At 39.4% G+C, this 21,187-nt stretch overlaps 1 protein-coding gene across 2 annotated transcripts in view; it reads right to left on the reverse strand.

The window, feature by feature from the left end:
• Positions 1–20,681, reverse strand: part of LOC139964030 (ADAMTS-like protein 2) — a 33,169-nt gene extending 12,488 nt beyond the window's left edge. The window contains exons 1-12 of one of the 2 annotated variants that reach the window (XM_071965336.1): positions 19,081–20,681; positions 13,776–13,882; positions 12,706–12,772; positions 11,689–11,785; positions 11,198–11,337; positions 7,099–7,222; positions 6,445–6,525; positions 5,521–5,708; positions 3,712–5,059; positions 1,831–2,541; positions 1,068–1,194; positions 383–590 (exon numbers count right to left, since the gene is read on the reverse strand). In XM_071965336.1, the coding sequence (XP_071821437.1) occupies positions 383–590; positions 1,068–1,194; positions 1,831–2,541; positions 3,712–5,059; positions 5,521–5,708; positions 6,445–6,525; positions 7,099–7,222; positions 11,198–11,337; positions 11,689–11,785; positions 12,706–12,772; positions 13,776–13,882; positions 19,081–19,236 (3,354 nt within the window). In that variant the 5' untranslated portion in view covers positions 19,237–20,681. Of the gene's footprint in view, positions 1–382; positions 591–1,067; positions 1,195–1,830; positions 2,542–3,711; positions 5,060–5,520; positions 5,709–6,444; positions 6,526–7,098; positions 7,223–11,197; positions 11,338–11,688; positions 11,786–12,705; positions 12,773–13,775; positions 13,883–14,259; positions 14,299–19,080 lie in introns of those variants that run through there. The other variant, XM_071965337.1, reaches the window with a different exon arrangement.
• Positions 20,682–21,187: the final 506 nt, after the last annotated feature.

Raw genomic sequence — 21,187 nt, forward strand, 5'->3', positions numbered from 1 at the left:
AGCATAGACCATGTTTATTTTTCTTTATAACCGCTTTGATATAAATACGTTTTTGTTGACAAACGGGAGTTGCAAAAGGGTAACAAAGGCACAAATGTACTTAATGTTCAGCTGGTTGTGTTAATAGTGAAGCAAAGGAATGAAAATATTCAATAAATATGTAGGTTGATTCAGTTTTGGGAGGCATCTTATTTTTTTTTGCAAATCTATAACAAAAAACTTCAAATATCTGTTAGTCAAGTTTTGTATGTGGGTGACGTACAGGAATTTTCGCAAAATTTTCAAAACCAGAGGATGATCTATCGTCGTTAGTCTTAAGAGTCTACTTGCAACCGATGATTTACTAATACCTAACAAACATGATAAATAATTTACAACTCACCGAGGACCAATCACCGACTCGCCACTCCAAGATACAGGCCTCTGTGGCACATTCCTCCATGGTAGCTTCCCGTTCCACTGGGTGGCAATTGGTGTCTGGTTGCCATACATCCTCCCCGGATCTCTCCATCCTCCAGCAACTCACAGTCCTGAATCTCACGCCACCTCCACATGAAACAGAGCAGCTACTCCACGCACCAATTTCCCACCTGACAGAAACAGAAGCAAATGATAACAGGTTCAATATAAAACCACGGCCAAGAAATTATGGTTCCCCGAAAAAGGTTTTTCGTTGTTGCGAGTTATTCTGTCAGACTTTGGTCAAATTTATCTATAGTGTTTGGTGCTACCGTTCATAGTAGATCTTCTCAAAATTGTTGGAGGGGTGGCAGAAGGGTAGGTAAGTGGACTGAAGCTACCCTACATTAAAACCAATGACACCAAAAGTGTCCAGAATGTGATGGTTTTAACCCACCCACCCATCCACCCCACCAACAATCCACCCATCCACCTCACCTTCCCTTTTGAAAACCTACTTACTAACCAGCTGCTGGTGAAAGAAAAACTGTTACCAATAAGTTAAAGGAAATAGATGGCTCTAATCAGAGTCTTAACTGTAGCAAACATTTGTCAACGAATCTTTCTCCATGAATTAATGGTGGAAACCCTATTAGATTTATACCTACCTAGCTTCACATCTCTCATTTACACAGGTTCTGGGAATGACTTCAGGCTTGGTCTGAGGATTACACAAGTTATCGGCGACTATGGCATCCTCACGATTGACGCAGTAGGCATACTCCATCCTAATACCTGGACGGAATGAAGGACAGATATGTGACAGGGGTCCAAGAATAATCAACACAACATTGATACATGCAATCATAAAGTAGACAAATGTTCAAAGAGAACTGCTTACTTCAGTGTACTCAAAAGTATAAAAGACTGGTGTGCACTTTACAACATATTCACTGCTTTGTCAATCAAATATTAACTAGTGATGTTACAACGGTATGACGTATAACTTCCCAGGAGGTAAAATGTTATTTAATCAAGTGATGACAATAACATCTTTCCCTCCCCCTCCCCCATTTCCCTTCCAAGTGTCGATAGAACTCAATGTGGACTGGAGCAATGTTTCATACACCCACATGTAATCTACTAGAACTATGTCATAGCATGCATTCAAACCTTCCAAAGTATGGTATAAGGGACAATATGTACAACGTATTGTACTACACATTCTAACAGCTACTAAACTAAGGTACTAGTTCTCCTTAGAAAAACAGAGCTAAAGGTTTGACTACAAGAGTGTTAATTTATTTCACAGCATACAGAGTCTCTCAAATGTAGTGGTCAGACGTTGTCCATCGGTCTCTTGGCTAAATCACATTTAGACGATGAAAGGGAACAATTGGACAAGTCCACCTTCTATTGAACTGTACTCACCCCGTCCACAGGTAACTTGACATGTTGAATGTCCAGTGACCCTCCAGATATACTCGGGACGTTCCGTGATGGGAACTATCTCATTATCCTCTGTCGTCCTAACCGCAGCGGTCGTTGTTACCGCCGCCGTGGTGGTCACAGGTGGCGTAGTCGTTAGAGCGGCCGTTGAAGTTTTTGGAGTGGTTGTCACGGCAACAGTTGTCGTCTGCCTCGCAGTGGGACTTGTGGTTATATCCTCTGAAGTGCTCGGCGATGTTGATGTTGACTTTGATGTTTGTGTCGTTGGTAAGACTGTCGTCAAGACAGTGGCAGTTGTTACTAGTCGTTTACCGGTTGTTACCAGTTCGTCACCAGTTGTCGTAATTTTAGCTGTTGATTTCTGTTCCTCCACAATCCTTGTTGTTGTTGTCCTCGTCGTTGTGGTTAAGTCTTTCTTCCCCGCGGTCGAACCATTCCTCATCAAAGACGTGGACTTTGCCAAATCCCGTTCCGTGGTTGACTCTGTCGGTGGTACATGTCCATCTCTGTCCTGGTCCTGTACAGATGGATCCTTTCCACCTCTGTCCTGGGTGTTTGAAATAGGCACCTGGTAATTTGGGATCAGGTTTCTATCGGCGACATCAATGTTAAGCTTTCCTCCTGTAGTGTTTCCGGTCTTGGATGATATCTTATTGTCAATCGTGAGATTGCTACGGTTAGGATCAACAAGTTCTTTAGAAAGAAAAGAGATGGGGGAAAAAAAGGCTCAAATCTTTGAAGAAAACATGTTGAAAATTGGATTGTACAATTGTGGTTGGATACAAGATTGAGCACGAGGAATCATTATCATGCTTCTTGAGAAAGCAAGTAAGGAAAGGAAAAAACGACAACAATCAAAACTTCATACAACATAAGTTTTTTTTCCATTGCATTGCATAGTTTTGGATGGATGCAGTATTGAGTAATAATAATTAGTATAATGGCTTTGTCTAGTCGTATGTAATTTCTTCGATATCGTCCACTTTTCTCCAAACTAGACGTTCATATAAAATGCTGTAACATGGTGATCGTGAATTTAATGCTGTAACTCGTAAGAAACTCAAACTGAAATCAATCATGAAAGATGCGCAGATCCTTGGAGGATTTTTACTCTCAACAGAATGCAAGATTGTCATAAATATTTATTTAGTGTTACACTTAGAAAATTGTCTTTAATTAGAAGCTTGTACAAAACATCTGTGGTTAAGTTTGTGTTTGTTTGATTTAGATGTCAATGAGTGACTGCAGTTTATTACTCATAGTCCTGGGATCATCTCTTTCAAAGTTAGGATTAAGATGAATATAAATAAATCATCACTACTTCCCAAGGGATTAGAAATTTTTCGATTGCAATCTGTAGGAGGTAAGATTTGAAGAATGGTATGATAGTTATAAAGGAATGGGTATTAGAAGTTGCAATTATAGTAATTAAACCTATAATGTTGAGAAAATATGGACTGAAGCTATGGCTGGTTAAGGAAAAGGCAACTCTCTGTATTCAGGTGCAATTCATATATTTTCTATCTCAAATTGCTTTCCAACTTGTAGCTTTATATTCCACTATGAGCTATAATCAATTAATTTTGCCACATATGACATAATGTTTAAGTTTGCTACAACATATCCCCTCTCTTAATTAAATGCACAGGTACACAAAATGCATAGATGAATATTTCTAAATTGCATATGCACAAAGTTTAGCCTGGTAAGAACGTCCATCAAGGGAAGTTATTTTCTTCTTCAGAAACTATGCTATATTTCATAAAAGGACCATTAATTACATCCAAACTTGAGACAAACCCAGCAACTATTCTAAAACTTTTTAAGTCTGTCTCCGCTGACAGCAATTCCTATAATTCTTACCTGCCAAATGAATACCAAGGGTGACAGCAGCAAATTGTTCAGTCTCTGGGGCACCTTCAAATTTCAGTTGCGGTACAATTGTCGTAGAGGTAGTTTCCTCCCCCTCGCTCCGTGAAATATCTCCATCTCCCCTCTCTTCATCTTGGCTATTCTCTTCTCCAATGTTTGTGTTCTTCACAACATCACCTTTTGCTTCAACTGTACTGCCAGCTGCAGTAGACATTTCTTCCGTCTTAAAATGATCGCCATCTTCTTCTTCTCCTTCTCCTTCCTTTTGGACAAATGGTCTCACAGTTGGCCTCATCTGAACCTCAATGGTGGTACCCCGGGGTTTGCTTGTGCGCCTGTCGATACTTTCTGGTAATAGAGATTCTTCCATACCCGATGATGTAACTCCATTATTCTCTCCAGATTCCAGTTTCTCTCTCGATTCAGTCCCGGTCAGAATTGCCCCTGAACCTTTTGGTAGCAATCCATCTGTGATCGGCCTCTTTGCATAGTCATTTTCAGAGTAGAATTCGTAGAAAAATGAGTCAAGGCCAAACGACGAATCGTATGGAAAGTCAACGAAACCCTTCGTAGCGGCCGTCTCCAAATTCCGGCTGTTCGTAACGTCCTCTCCGAAGGGAGTGACGTTTTCGCTCCTCGTGGGATATCTGTCTGAACCTTTGAATATTCCATCTTCTGGAGGGAGAGCAGTCGCTTCCAATGTCAATGTAGTTGTTGGCTTCACATCTCTGTCAGTAATTTCTGGCAAATCTTGGCCGAGGGAACTACTTTTAACGGGCAATGTTACCGTCGCTGGTGCAGATGTAGCACTCGAACCTTGTGGACTGTTCTCTGCATTCCCTAAGTCATCATCCAATGAGAACGAAGTTGAAGATTTGAAGTCATCTCTGTGGTCAGGAGTAGACTCCACAGGACCTCCGGTTGTCAATAAAGACAAGTCGGGCCTTGCTGTGATACTCTCGACACTGTCCTTTAGGGTCACACCCCGTTTGCTACTAGCATCGGATTCACTTTTAGCAGTCGAAGTGGTGGTAAACAGACTGTCCTCAACTACTGTGCTGTGGGTGGTTATCAGATCGGCTAGCATCCAATTAAAACCAGAGAGCATTGCAGAAGTAGTGGGAAATACATCGCTCACTTGGGCTTCATCTGAAAATGGAACAATTTCAGGATCCGAATTTGAGGAGATCTGGACGGTCCCTTCATTCTCCTCTGTCGTCACAGAAATCGGCTTCAAACTCGTCTCTGGAAGAGCAGTCGTTGGGGGTGTTGACACTTCGTCAAGAGGCAGAGTGTATTCATATGCGAGATATGATGGCGAACGGTCTCTGGTCAATATCTATCAGGAAAGGACAGAGGAAAAATTACATGTCAGGCTTGCTATGCCCTGTGAGATCTTCACTAGCATTGCTTATAGATATGAACAAGTTTGCCACATGTTTTTGTAATGATCATTATGCCATGGGGTGGGCGGGGGAGGACCCCACACAAAAAACTTAGAAGTTGTTATTAGCACACCCTTGCATGTTTGTCTTAATTATATACCTCATTTATGCCATAAATATGCCTCAGAATGTACTATTCTAGGTCTTAAACTCTAATTTTTTTGTGGGGGTGGAGCACCCACAGACCCCCCCCCCCTCCATCTACACACTCACCTTAACATCCTTAATCTGCCCTGTGAAGAGTGTTAACAAAATTCCAAATTTGCCACTTAAGGACCTAGAGACTAACTTGATATTGACGACCTATGCCGTTGATTTTACTTTTATCCTCCTTTTAATACCAGATTACACTTACCATGACTGTAACAGTCTCGTTGATGGGTCCCGAACAGGTAAACATCTCTCGATGGGTCACCCCAGCTTTCCTCTCCAAGCTCTCTAATCTCTGATAGGAGCAGAGACTGCCGGATGCTACAAACAAACGACTGTTATCAATCCTGTAATTACCATTGATGATGTACCTGCCGCTACTCTCACACAATGCTGCGAGGAAGAAAATAACAGACAGCAAAACAAACATTTAGAATTGCGATGAACAATCACGGAAAGTATATAACAACGGAATGAATGTGCTTTTGGTAGAAACAAATCTTTTGGAAGCATTATTCCAAGATGACTTATTTTAGAGGTGAAAGAGAGGGTGAATTTAGTAGCAGAAGATGCATAGGTTCTTCAATATATATTTATATATGTGTATATAAATGGAGGTAAACGATAAAAGGCAAATGAAAATATATATACTTGAAATCGTAGTGAGTTGGAAACTCCAGAACAGTGAAATAACTTCCAGCCTCGACCAGGATTCGAACATGGGCATCCCGCTTTATATGCGGACACCCTAACCACTAGGCTATGGACGCTGATTGTATGTCCAAAGGTGTGAAACAGGTAAGGAGGGTCGTAATTCCACTGTAGGCGTTTGACACCTGTATCGAACAATACTAGTTATGTTTTGGTGACATATGTGCCTTACTCTAGTGATTCTAACAAACTCGAAATCATTTGTGATTCCTAAGGCCTTTTAATGCCTTAGTGAATCTGGGTTTGTTTTTGTTGGTGTTTTGAGCTGTTCAATGGAATCAATATCAGCAAAGTTTATGAAAATACATTCCTGCAAAGGGATAATTATAAGTTATCTCCAAATAATTATGATGATAAAAAATGAAATAATTATGATGTATTATCATATTATATCTCCAATTGATCTGAAAGTTCTTACCAAGGTAGTTCTGTCCACCAGAAAGCTCAAAAACTTTCACATTTCTTGCACCTGAAGGGATGTCTAAGGCTTCATTATACCCTGTGAAATAAAACGATAAAACAAGACAAAAAGACCAACCATGGTGATTTGCATATTGTTGCGTAAACAACAGAAGGTGACTTCTAACGGTCCTAACTTCAATCAGTTTCAGAGATATTACAGCTGCTGTTTTCATAGTTTAAACACCCACTCTTTCACCCCAGTTGCTTTCCTCCTTCCCCCCCCCAACCCCCATTGCTGGACTAACCATTTATACCACACATGGGTAGGCGAAATTTTGTATCTGTTACACAGGCTGTGACTTCTTAGATCGTACTAATTCCCATGAAGCAAATGGAAATATTACTTTATATGGGAATTAAAAAATATGAGATAGTCCTGTATGTTTATCATCCATTTATTATATTGACATATCATAACAGGCCCCTTCAAAAATACCCAAAAGTTTCCATTTTGGGGGGGGTAGGGGGTGGGGGTATCATTCAGTGAATTCATTGTTTCAGTTTAATCATATGTAAGATATAAACGTGCACACTTTGCCCACTGTTGCCCTACAATTTTCAATATTTGTTTCACTGCATATATACATACACTATATGGTACAAGGCTCACCTACTTGCAAATGGTTGACAATCTTGGTAGAAGCCACCACATTACAAGAAGTTTCATCTCCCTCACAGACACCACAAATGTCACGCTCCTTCGTGGACCCGATGATTCCATCACATCCATAACTCTAGACAAGTTAAATGAGAATAAAGTTTTCAAATGGTTGATTATTCCAATGAACAAATGCCTTGATTCCTGCTGTATTAAACTTCTAAAACCTAATGACACATTTTCTACACAATTCATCTACTTCTCTTTGTTTAACTATTTAACATAATGCCCCTCCCCCACCCCCACCCCCTCTTTAACCTCACATAAAAATCCAAGAGAGAGAAACAGTTCAACCAATCATTTTAATTGTGGATTTACTTTGAAATTCATCAAAATATCACCCTACAGAGATTTGCTGTAGAGAGATTATGATTCCCACTTCTTAAAGAAACTATGGTCAAAAGAATATTCCAGTGTTCAAAATTACTCCATTTCCCCCACCCCCCACCCCCCCCCCAAAACAAACAAGAGCCCAAGGGCACTGTGGTTCCTTGCTTGGGGTATACAGTATGACAATACACATCATATTATCAAGCAAGATTGGGCTGAAATAGTCCAAGTAATTGTCCTACATGTTCCCATAAAGTAACCAACACTATAGCCAACACTTTTGTGATCACAAAATGTGATCGGATTTTTTATCAAAAGGCACTTTTGAGATCTAAATATGGCGTCGAAAATGTAAGAAATATAAGAGACCTACAAGCGTGTCAACAGATATGATAACAATGGTGACCTCAGATGACATGACCTTGAAATTTCAAAATGTTCCACCACCCCATTCACAACTTGTCCCAAAATATCAACCATGTCACACCTTGGCATTGAGATTTAATTGCATTAAATGTCAAAAAATTAACTTTTGAACTTGTATGTAACTTCACACACAAAGGTCACCCGGAGGTCAACCAATTGACATTTTTGATCGGTGAGACCTAAATAGAGCATGACTGTAAAAATTCAAACATTTTTTCTTTGCGCATTTTCTCCCCCCATAATACTACTTTTTTAACATTAGCTGACCTTTGGTGACCTTGGATCACATGACCGTTAAGTTTGAAAATATTCCCCTATACCATCTGCAACTTGTCCAAAAAAATCAACCTTGTCACACCTTCGCACTGGGAGTTATTGCATTAAATGTGTGAAAATTAACTTTGACCTCAAATAACTTCGCACACGAAGGTCAAATGGGGGTCAACCCATTGACATTTATGATCAGAAGGTACCTTTGACATCTGAAAATAGCATCGAAACTGTAAAAAATCCACAAAACACGAAAAGGTCACCAGAGGTCAAATTGAGGTCAAGGGTCACCCAGATGCGGGTCGACAATTGGACTTCATTGAAGCAACTCCCAACTCTAACGGACAATTTGTTCTCAAGTTATCGCAAAATACTAGTTTTTTATCATTAATTGACCTTTGGTGACCTCGTATCACATAACCGTTAAGTTTGAAAATATCCCCCTATACCATTTGCAACTACTCCAAAAATATCAACCTTGTCACACCTTGGAACTGGGAGTTATTGCATTAAATGTCTGAAAATTAACTTTGACCTCATATAACTTCGCACACGAAGGTCACACGGGGGTCAACCTATTGACATTTATGATCAGAAGTTACCTTTAACATCTGAAAATAGCATCGTAACTGTAAAAATCCACAAAACACTAAAAAGGTCACCAGAGGTCAAATTGAGGTCAAGGGTCACCCAGATGCGGGTCGACAATTGGATTACATTGAAGCAACTCCCAACCCTAACGGACAATTCGTTCTCAAGTTATCGTAAAAAATACTAGTTTTTTATCATTAATTGACCTTTGGTGACCTCGGATCACATGACCGTTAAGTTTGAAAATATTCCCCTATACCATTTGCAACTTGTCTCAAAATATCAACTGGGTAACACCTTGGCACTGGGAGTTATTCCACTAAATGTCTGAAAATTAACTTTGACCTCATATAACTTAACATACAAAGGTCACCTTGGGTCAACTTATTGACATTTTTGATTGATGAGACCTAAATTAGAGCATCAAACTATAAAAATTCAAACATTTTTTTCTTTGCCCTTTTTCTACCCCCAAAATACTAGTTTTTTGACATTAATTGACCTTTGGTGACCTCGGATCACATGACCGGTAAGTTTGAAAATATTCCCCTATACCATTTGCAACTTGTCCAAAAATATCAACCATATCACACCTTGGAACTGGGAGTTGTTGCATTAAATGTGTGAAAATTAACTTTGACCTCGTATAACTTCGCACACGAAGGTCACACGGGTGTCAACCAATTGACATTTTTGATCGGAAGGTACCTTTGATATCCAAATCTAGCATCAAAACCAAACATTTTCTTTTTTGCTCGTTTCCTCCCAAAATAAGCACATTTTTTCTAATGTGACCTTTGACCTTTTGACCTTGGTTTCAGATGTAGTTTAATCTCCTGATTCCAAAAAACAAAACGAAAAGTCTGTACAACCATCCTAACTCCGACCGAAAAACTTTGACCCCATATAACTTCGCACATAAAGGTCACACGGGGTCAACCTATTGACATTTATGATCAGAAGGTACCTTTGACATCTGAAAATAGCATCGAAACTGTAAAAATCCCCAAAACACGAAAAGGTCACCAGAGGTCAAATTGAGGTCAAAGGTCACCCAGATGCGGGTCGACAATTGGATTACATTGAGGCAACTCCCAACCCTAACAGACATTTCGTTCTCAAGTTATCGCAAAAATACTAGTTTTTTATCATTAATTGACCTTTGGTGACCTCGGATCACATGACCGTTAAGTTTGAAAATGCTCCCCTAACCAGTTCACAACTTGTCCCAAAATATCAATCTTGTCGCACATTGGCACTGGGAGTTATTGCAGTTTTAATATTTTCGGTTTTTGGACCATAACTGACCTTTGGTGACCTTTGTGGGCACCAAAAACAATAGGGCACACCTTCTCCATATGGCGGATCTATAGTCCAAGTTTGGCCTCAATCCAACATTCCCTTATTGAGATAGAGCGTACCCAAGCAAGTGTCACAGACACACACACGCACATACACACATACATACATACATACACACACACGCCAACCTGACTGCATAGGTTCCTTTTGCTAAAGCAAGGAACCAAAAATTGCACTCGCAGGTGAAAACACACATCCTGATAGCACTGATATGAATTTTTTTCAAATTTTTGAGGTAGTATTATTTTAATTGGCAACTGCAGAGTTGGCTGACACTATAATGGCCAATGAGATGAAAACACCTTTCCCTTTCTTTACAATGTACAAGTTGATTGATTCACTAAAGAAAATAATACTTTGGATAAAAAAAGGAGAAAAATAGCTTTAAAATGGAGCAATGGTATTCAGAGTACACTGACAGCTAAGCTAACATTCTAATTGTATCACAATTTAAGAACAAATAAACAACATTTTCAAAAGAAAAAAATAAAAGAGTCCGAACAACAATACCACATCACAGACCACCTACAGTGATCCATTCACAGGAATAATGAAGGGGTTTATCTCGCCAAAATAAATCAGCTTGAAAAAGACCATTTCTGGAGCTAGGTGCAAATTATTCAAAAAGGGAATTTCTTCTGGCAACATGGAATACTTTTGTAAGCTAAAGCAACAAAATTCCAAATTTATCACCTTTCAAGGACAAATTCAAAAACAAGATGTTAACAGGAGTGAGGAAGCTTTTTAAAAGTATTTGCCATGATGGCATCACTGACCACTTGCAGTAATTCTATTGCTGGTCTGATGGAGGGATTATTTTGCATACAGTCACCCTCTAACAGCCATATGCAAGTGATGATAAAAAAAAATCTAGATGTCCTTCTGTACAACCTCAGAGATACTCTTGGTTGTTTGACAAAAGTGTTTTCATCTTAGACAAACACGTCAACAAATTTTACCATGCTACACCAATAATGAGCTATTGTATATCACCTACACCTGTCCTCCCTCTCCTACTGCACTCTTGAATCAACGTGTCTTAACCCGACCATAAAGCTACCAAAGAACTCACTAGACATTCGTTCTCGATGCACACTCCCGATCCCGATCTAGTTACGCAGTGGGTTCCATCTGGAACCTCCTGGGTTACAATTTTCCACGATATGGCCTGGTTGCTATAGCAACCTAGCCAGCAAGGATTTATTGCAGGATCTGTCAAAAGTAGGGGGAAAAAAACAGCAGAATAATTTGAGTCTTTTCATATTTATAGGTTGACAACTTAATTCTGGATTAAAATATCAAGTATTTAATTAAATCGGTTTCTGAAAAGAAAAGATGGTACACTCATTTAAGTTCAGCACAAATCCCATATATACCACAAAAAAAGAATTCTTAGGTGGCAAGAAGCAACCGTAGGAATGAAAGAGAGAATTGGTTTCAACGTGTAAACAAAGAGCATGCTTAGAAAACGGAACTTTTGACAGATCACTCGTCCATTAAGAAAACATCTTCAGTGCGGATAATCGTAATACTGATGTGATTAAGGAAAGTTGATGTCCTCACCATCTGGATAATAAAGTGGTTTCCATGTCATTTCTGCAGTTGACAATTGGCTGCATTCTTCTTTCCTGAAATCAGAAAAGGTTCCCTGAGGGCAGTCCTGAAAGAAAACAAGAAGAGGAGCCACTCAGCTTTAAAAATAACCCTGCACTCTGCATTGAATTGAGTCACAACCTTGTCATACTATTCTTGATTATTTAAAAGTTGTAATGACAAGTTAACTGATCGCAAAACTATAACTAGTAAAGTCCACCCAGATTTCAAAGAGAAAGATAGTGCTAGGCTGTACAGGCTTTCAAATTTGGCAATGAAACAATAGAATGTTTCATTAATTTGTGTGACACAAAATGCTTTGCCTCAGATCAAATGGAAACCTCAAAATTTCCCCCAGTTTGGATTTGTACGAGTGATGAACTAACACATGCCTAGAGTACACAATATCCTTTTTAGCACTGTTCAATCTCAGCCACCAGTCTACAACAGTGTTAGAATGTGAAAGGAGGGCCATTGACCGGTAGAAACCGATCACTGAGGGTGCACAGTACTATAAAGGTTACCAGAGCATCCTTGGATGGCATTCAACACAATTTGTCCCTGGCAAATGTTTAATGTATAAAAAGTGCTATTTTGTTGGCCATAAAAGTCTCTTTTTTTTTGGGGGGGGGGAGGGGGAGGAGTGATATTTATGTTAGATCAGAGGAACTATAGATTGACTTATAAATTAAAATAACATGAGACAATCCCCATAGACTATGTCTGTATTTTAACCTTTTTCTCAGCCAAAATGGTTTCTCTCTTCTCTCGTTTTGCACAATGTTATCAAAACCTTTTTCCAAAATGCTTCTGAGCATTGGATAAAACTATTTCCGGGGTTATCCAAAATCATGATCAAGCAACGAAAACCACCAGACTGTCACGAATCTGACAGTAGCCTGTTAAACTGTGTCATACATGATCAATCAAAGAGCGCAGGATAGAGACAACATTAATATCCACCGCCCTCATTGATACAACCCTTACCTGCTGCTTGCACAGTTTGATTTGCTTTGCTTCTCCCAAGCAGTCTTCATCCGGAAGCAACTCATTGCTAAGAAGAGAAAGAGAAAAGACATAACAAACAGACGAAAAGAATGTCAGGAGATTTTCACCGTCACACACACGCAGCACGTAATGAAAGGTAAATAATGTCAGCATCATGTGAGGTTTTCTTGGTACTGTATTAAACACCATTGCAGCAATTCTCATCAGTAGAAAGGTTAACTGTCTGCATAAAAAGTGCACAACCGAGACCAACTGACAAAGCTACCAACATTTTGCCAAGCTTGCATATAGTGAAGAGTAAATAAATTACAGATAGGGTGAAACTTCTATGTCTCTCTTCTAAAGCTAAATGGCTAATCTTGCTAACTATGGAATTCATTTGCAAGTTAAATTCTGACACTGACAAGATGCAAATGAAATTGAGGCATTGGTTATGGTGGACTTTTCTCTTCTGGAAAAATTGGAACATAAAGCATTTACTGTGCAGGCTTCTTAGTATGGTTGGCCCAATTAAAAATACAAACCCCCCTCCCCCCGACACGTCCCCCACCCCCCAAAAAAAAAAAAAAAATAAACAATTGAAAGTTGCAAAGAAAACCAACATACTGAACTGAAGCTAGTAGCTTAAGATATGCTTGTACTCATTAGTTGCAATAGTAATTACTAATAATTGGTGTAAAAATGCTGAAAACTAATGTAGTAATGTTTTCATAGAATATCCCTGCTGGATAATGTTGTGTACCAGCTGAGTGATAACCATCTCTCATTTGGTAGATAACGGTTGTAGTATATGAAGACCAAAGCTTAGTATGGTACCATTTTCCATTTTTCTTTGGGGGTGGTATGGTACCATTTTCCATTTTTCTTTGGGGGTGGGGTGAAGGAATACTGTGGGGGATTAAATCATTGTTGGCTAGCTATATAATCAAAATCACCATTAGTCATAATATTCTGATATGTTATTAGAAGACAGTCCCCCCCCCCACCCCAACTTGAAAAAAAAGCCCAAGGTGAACTAATTAAATAATGAACTGTCACCAAAATTTTACCTGATTTTATGAAAACATTCTCGCTTTCTGTCTTGAATACCTGATCCACAGGTACGACTACATGAGCTCCACACTCCATAATCTGACCATCTGCTTGGAAGTACAACCTGGGGAAAGCAAAATAAAGAGAAGAAGAGGCTAATGGTCAAAATTAAAAGAAAGATTGGACATGTACAGTATCTTAAATTTGTATAAACTTTTACTCTCCTTACTCCTTACAAGTAAAATTGTGTGTAATAATAAGAGACCAACGTCTTTGTGCTAACTATGATTGGCTCCCCATGAGTAGCACATCTGTCCAGTTCTCACTTGATGTTGAAGTTTTGCAACCACCTCACTCATCTTCCAAATTCAATCCTGCAGCAAACGTTACAGAGAAACCCAGCGATGTTTTCTTATTTCTATATGATCATTAAATCCAATTCATACCAGGACAATGGCCTACACTGCAGTAGGCTTAGGTAGACATGTTCTTGTTACTAACCTCAGCATTAATTACAGTCGGCATATATAACGGACCAGGCGTACGTTAGGCCTAACTTTGGCCTACTTTGATACCTAGCCTGGCCTAGTTGCGCGAACATAAAGATTTGCGTACAATAATATCAAGAAAATTGGACTAGGCTACAATAACATAGCTAGATATTGTGTAACATTTAGCATTCCTGCTCAACTGTTATCACCTATTAGCAGCCAAGCCACTACAGTTTTAGTTGAAGCTACTGTCGTTTCAATTCCAGATACCGAGGTATTTTATTTGTAGATGTAAGCGCACAATCTGCAGGCAGACATTTGTTTACATCATACATTGCGCAATCATGATCAAGGCTAGGGCTTTGTTATCAAAGTAACTTAGACGTACAATTATAATTATTGCCTCAACTGGCTTGAAATCAAGAAACATCAGCCCGGCTTTCGTGGTCAGACAGTTCACTCATAGTTTTGCTTTACTCACCAATATGAAAGCACTTTTAAGGCTATACAGTTTGAATGCCATCTGTGAGTACAGATATTAAAATTTGCAGAAATTTTGGCAATTATCACCCTGCAGGCATGCATTACCATGACGTTTGCAGCATATGCATCAAAACAACCAAGGCGGATCCGTGTAGAACCTCCTTGGCACAACCTTGCGTGGAGGCCTTACTTTATAACATAAATATGTCTTGGAACTCACCATTGCGCGTCAAAAATTTAACCATGTTTTATCCTGGATGAGAACCCCCGTACCCCATACCTTTGGAGTCGGATTCAACTCCATCATGAAGGACCACACTCACACTTTTATTAAATCCTGAATCAGCCCCTGCTTAAACTTTAGCAGAGATTAATATGTTGTCGCCAAACAGAAACTTGTAAAGCACCCGTACGGAGCCAATCCGAACGTCGTTATTATAGAAATTATCATAAACTTTCGACCTTGAGTAGTCATGAGAAGGTCACTGTGACAAAAATACTAAAGCAAGCCCGCCCACACCATCCCGTTTCAGTAACACCAACCTCCCCCTCGCCCCCCCCCCCCCCTAACCGCAATGATTGCAAATTTCGACATAGTATTTGTGGATGCGCTGAAGGGGATCAGTGACTTTACTTACTAAGTGTAATTTTGTTTACTTTCCCAGACTTTTCTTGAATATCCATACTCAAATTTTAATATGCCAGTCGTTGACATATTTTAGTATGGACACCCGAATTAATTAGGAACAAGCGATTTAACGTTTTAGCATATGTTTGAAATATCCAAAGTTATGATATTAGCTAATAAACCTCTTATAATTCATATCATTATTCACATAACCGATCACTGTTACCGTGGCTGCCATATACAGGGCTATATCTTATTCAATTGAAAATAATATATACTATCGGAAGAAAACTTTCAAAGAAGTATATCTTGGCGTGGAGGGAGGGGATGTCACACAAGTTTCACATGATCCAAGCCTTCCGCAGAGCAATTCAACGGGAACGTTTTGGACTACACCGATTCTTTTCATAGTCACGCCCTTCTCGCTCACACCCATTGTATGATTCATATCGCACCTATACATTACTTCTCTCATAGTGTGGGGATCCCCTTGCATTACAAGAATCCAGGCGTGGATTCAGGTGGCTGTACATGTACGCCCACCTCCCCCCCCCCCCTTCACCACCTCCATGTTTCAACCTCAAGCAATGATTAACACAACCTTGCATTTAGTCATTTTGGAGGGTGTTACCAGATGCCCTACCTGGGGAATCGGTAGTGGAGCCGGTTCCCTCTAAATATCCCCTCTACGTACTATACCCCCACCCCACCTAATATTGATCTCTCCCCTCTAGAAGATGGTCTCTTGAATTGCATTCGTCTAAATTTTTAAATTCATTAATCTTTTAGTAAAGCAATCTCTTCTCAGTCATTGACGTAACTGGGTTAGAGGGTGGGGGGGGGGGCTTGGGGGTTGAATGGGAAACAAACCGATATACCATTACCTCTCAAACTTGCACTGATTATATGTTTCTTTAGCATGGCTGCAATCAGACCTTTTGAACTAGACTACAGCTCATCATGCAATGTAGTCACCGGGTGAATCTGATAGTCGCCGGTACTCGGTTCCGAATTCACTACCTGGCGGTGAACATCACACTACAAGACAGTCCTAACTTGCACCATAAATGTGTTTTCCATAATGTTTAACAAGTTCACAAGGACATGCTATTGTCAAATGACAGATGACATATGACGGGATGCAATTATATGGAACGCCAAAATAATTCACCAGATATTTATGACGTTCTGAAAGATATATATGTCCAATTTCTTAACGACAGAGTACCATTTTGTAAACTGATATTTCAATTGGACATGCAGGCAAAACCAGTTTCCATGGAAACTATCTGATACGTTCCCCAACCAGACCCACGTTTTGACCCGACGTATAGATAAGGGTGTCGCATATGTTTGCGTATATATATGTGAGATTCAGTTTTAACACAGCATGCTGGTTGACTGTGCATAGTAAACTACATTGCTTAATGCCCTGAACACAGTTGTATATATCACGCTTTAAGAAAGCTGACATACAGTACAATCAAGTAGCGAAGCACAATCAGCCGTTATAAGAAACCCAGGCTTCTCCTATTCATTCTAAATCGTAAAAGAACATATTGTGACAGCCCCTGCCCTGCCCCTGCCCGGCCCTACGTTCAGAAGAATGTCATGTTACTAAATAAACACAGGGGGTTGGGCTACCCCTACCCCTCACACGCCACCCACCCTCAATCCCAGTCTGCATCGCAACCACGAGTGCCTATAGCTACATACATGTAACACACCCAACGCGAGAGCATATTGGATTGTTTTTTTGAGGCGGAGTTCATGTATATATCCTACCTGTCTTTAAATTCCAAATTGCAACTGTTACTATCGGCTTGCCTTCCTTTGTGAAGGAATAATATTTCAAGGTATGATAAGTTTCGGGTTTGGAGATATTATTTTAGCCTGAAAAGTTCACGGTTTGATCCTAGTTGTCATAAATCCCGCGGTACAAATTGGCCCCTGTGATGAAAGCGGGACAATTCACGACGACCCTGTAGGGTTACAAGCGAGTATGTCATCGTAAAAATATTGATTAACAAGGCATATCTTGTCAGAACCACTGAGTTGTTGTTCCGTAGGTTGGATTTCTCTAAATACACGTTTCGAGTGAGAAAACAAAATGAATCTCAGCTGATTTGAGTACAACAAAAAACGTGTTCTTACAATGGAAAAAAAATGGCAAAACAAAAAGGAGGGGTCGGAGGGAGAAGGATGGTAAGTGCATTGAAATATGGGTATAATTCAGGTAATTAAAAAAACATGACGTAAATCACGTTCTGATGGTTAGGTTTCCTAAATGATGTAACACATCAACTTATATATCCTCAAAGATGCTAGAATGACTGAAAGTGGTCATACTTTTATACCTTATTTACTGCTAGATATACACCATCAAATTTTCCCACTGACACGTTTACTTGTCCGAAATGACCCTCCTCGGCGTCTTGGAATAATTTGATGGGTTGTTGATTCCAGATAACCAAAGAAAACGTACAGGGAGTTTATAGTGTATGTATATGTCTTTGTGTCGTTGAAAGGGTACAGGGAAAGTAAGGTATACTACCAAAATAGGGGGAGGGGCAGGGAAGAGTATAGGGATAAAGTACTTACAAGCCTACATCCCTGCGATAAAACGGAATAAAGATGCGATTATTAAACCAAAATTGAGATGCATACAGGGGGAAATTCTCCTTCATTTTACGGTACCGACTTGTGGGGGGGGGGGGGGTTAGGGATGAGTAGATAAGTCAATTGCTTTAGCTGTCCTAACCTATAGATGAATTCGCCGACCTATTCCAGGGGGGGAATCCAGGATTTTAAAAAGAAGGGAGTGTGGCACTAACACGGGGTCTTTAAGATATAATTCAGAGAAAATGGGGTGAAACTTTACAAGTGAAATATGGTGCAACCTGAGGTATATTTCCGCTATCATAACGTCTAAATAGTGACACTGGTAATGTTTGGCTAATGACTATGGCCACCCTTAATTTTCTTGTGTGGGGTTGAATGGGGTTGAATGGGGATGAATACCCAACACACACCCAACCCCCTGCACCCGCCCCTACATTCAACACACTGCTAGTAACGATGTGTCGCCACTCGCATTATAACACATATGTGACATGGTTTGCTTTTTATGACACTATACAGGCAGTATGCCAACTATAACGTGACTAAAAAATCAGCAAAATACTGCGCTTTAATTATTCACTGTCCGGAGACTTTATCACCTCCTTCAATCTCTTCCCCCTCCACTTAATTCTCACAAAAATGGTCTGATTCAATGTGGAACGTGACATTGCTGAGACCACGTGATCTGGTATAAACACAAGCGCACACACATAAAATTAATTCAAAAATTAAATATATCATTATAATCGTACGTAAATATATACCTATATGGTAAGCCTGTCATCACTTAGATTCGTATGCATTGGTGGTGATAGTGGGAGGGGGGGGGGACGGTAGGGTGGGACGGGGGATGACTGAGAATTGTTGATATTTTTGGCAGCGCTTAACAAGCTTTCCATCGTCAGCCAGCTTCGACAATAAACTTTGATGAGGCAAACATTTTCAATATTATCCAAAGCAAAATTGATCTGCAATTAATATATCAAATAATAACCTAATATTTCGACAACTTTTTTACTGTTTTTTTGTTTGTTCACTTAGTTTACTTGACTTTTGTTAATTAATTAAAGCTGTTATGAACTAAACTTGCCTACCTACCGGTCTTGTGTCTTGAATGAGTTCTTCTGTATTCGTTCGATGGTTGGAATATGTGTCCGATGGGAAAAGACTGAAGCCGTGGACGGATAAAGTCGTACATAATACCACAAGGAATACTTCTGTAGAATATATAAAACAATCGTGACGTCGAGCCATTCTCGAAAAACAAAAATTTCCCTGTTTCCTTCGGGGAATAAATACCCCCTTTATTTTTCGTTTCTTCCACACGCTAGTCCAAGTTATACCTTAATCTGCTGCATACCTCGTCCTTTTGACTGAAAAGAGATGATGTTTTGTCGTGAATAGCAGACCAGAATAATATTCCTAAGGTTTTTCGAGGAATCGCGGAAAGAACTGTTAATTATTTAGTCTATCCACTCATTCGATCAAGGCTCGTGAAAAGTTCAAATTTGTTTCCAAAGGATTATTAAATGATCGTAGACGGTCAACAAAAATATCTCTACCGACACAATGGTACCGCAACCCGTCTGAAGTTGATAGCGTTCGAAATCTACACGACACACCACAGGCAGACGTAACCGACTAATCTGAACAGGACAGGTAAATAGCTATCCATCCATATACCATTCCGGGGAGCTTCTGTTAATCCCGTAGCCGTTTGCAATGAACGATACAGACTTCTCGATCCTTCTTGTGAATTGTTTTACAAATAAATCAAAATCTTTGCCCCTTGCTTGATTCCGGCTTTTGAGATGTTTATGTACAATGGGGCTTTAGGTTCACCGAAATTCCTTAAAAAGTATTGTTGCTGGGAAACGTTTGAAGCTTAGTAAACTGACACGGCTGCGTATGCGCACTGTGTGTGTGTACTCAAACATTGGACTTTCTTCTTTTAAAGGCTTACCATTATAACATGAGACGATATTTGTCACAAACATGACAACATCTCCAGTTAAAGCGGATATATGACATATATATATATATATATATATATATATATGACATACCATACAAAATGGCACAAAGGATGTTCCGGACAAGAAAAAAAAAACACAGGTTAGATTTTATTTTAATGTCGTTATTGATCCGGTTTCGAGTTGTTGGTCCCGAATCAGACAGTTTGCTATTGGCCCGGTGAAAGTATAAAACTATCGCGGTGCACTGCTTTCTTATCTCCCTTGCGAAGTGCTGAAGAAGGTGCCCAGGTGTCTCGACAAACGCTTGTATATGTCTTGAACATGGACCAAATATTTTTTCTCCCTTTCGAAGTGCTGAAGAAGGTGCCCAGGTGTCTCGCCAAAAGCTTGTATATGTCTTGAACATGGACCAAATATTTTTTCTCCCTTTCGAAGTGCTGAAGAAGGTGCCCAGGTGTCTCGACAATAGCTTGTATATGTCTTGAACATGGACCAAATATTTTTTCTCCCTTTCGAAGTGCTGAAGAAGGTGCCCAGGTGTCTCGACAATAGCTTGTATATGTCTTGAACATGGACCAAATATTTAGTCGAGACAAATAACCTCCCCGCTCGAAGGTTTGAACCTGATTCGGTAACTTCTATGGTAGTTTACTGGTTACACTTCCATGCATGGCTAATTCGAGGAGTGTTCCCGATCTTCCGATGAGTCTAACAAGTTAGTGACAACTAAATTGTTAAACAAAAACAGAAAAGGAAAAAAAAAGACCCAAAGGAAAAAAGAAAAAATTCCAGCGGACGAGATCAGGCTGTGAGAATTTGTGGAGGAAACAAAAACAAATTTCAATTGGGAAGGAAGCTAGCAATTGAGGTTACGAAAACCAATAATATACTTTCTTGCGGTTTTGTAACTATTAGGTGGCAGAGCAGTGAAATGAAAGTTACTCAATCTAACATGACCGATTTTCTTCCCTTTGCATATATATATATATATATATATATATATATATATATATATATATATATATATATATATATATATATATGTATATATGTATATATATATATATATATATATATATAAATATATATATATATACATATATTTATACATACATATATATACTCAATGTCCCATAGTTGTACAGGTAAGAGTATATAAACGATATACCAGTCAAAATGTTTTGCGGATGTATAGTCTATTTACTAACAGGTCGTACAGTTTTCTCTCC

Source organism: Apostichopus japonicus, chromosome 22, assembly GCF_037975245.1.
Source record: "Apostichopus japonicus isolate 1M-3 chromosome 22, ASM3797524v1, whole genome shotgun sequence".
In the NCBI taxonomy this organism is placed as follows: domain Eukaryota; kingdom Metazoa; phylum Echinodermata; class Holothuroidea; order Aspidochirotida; family Stichopodidae; genus Apostichopus; species Apostichopus japonicus.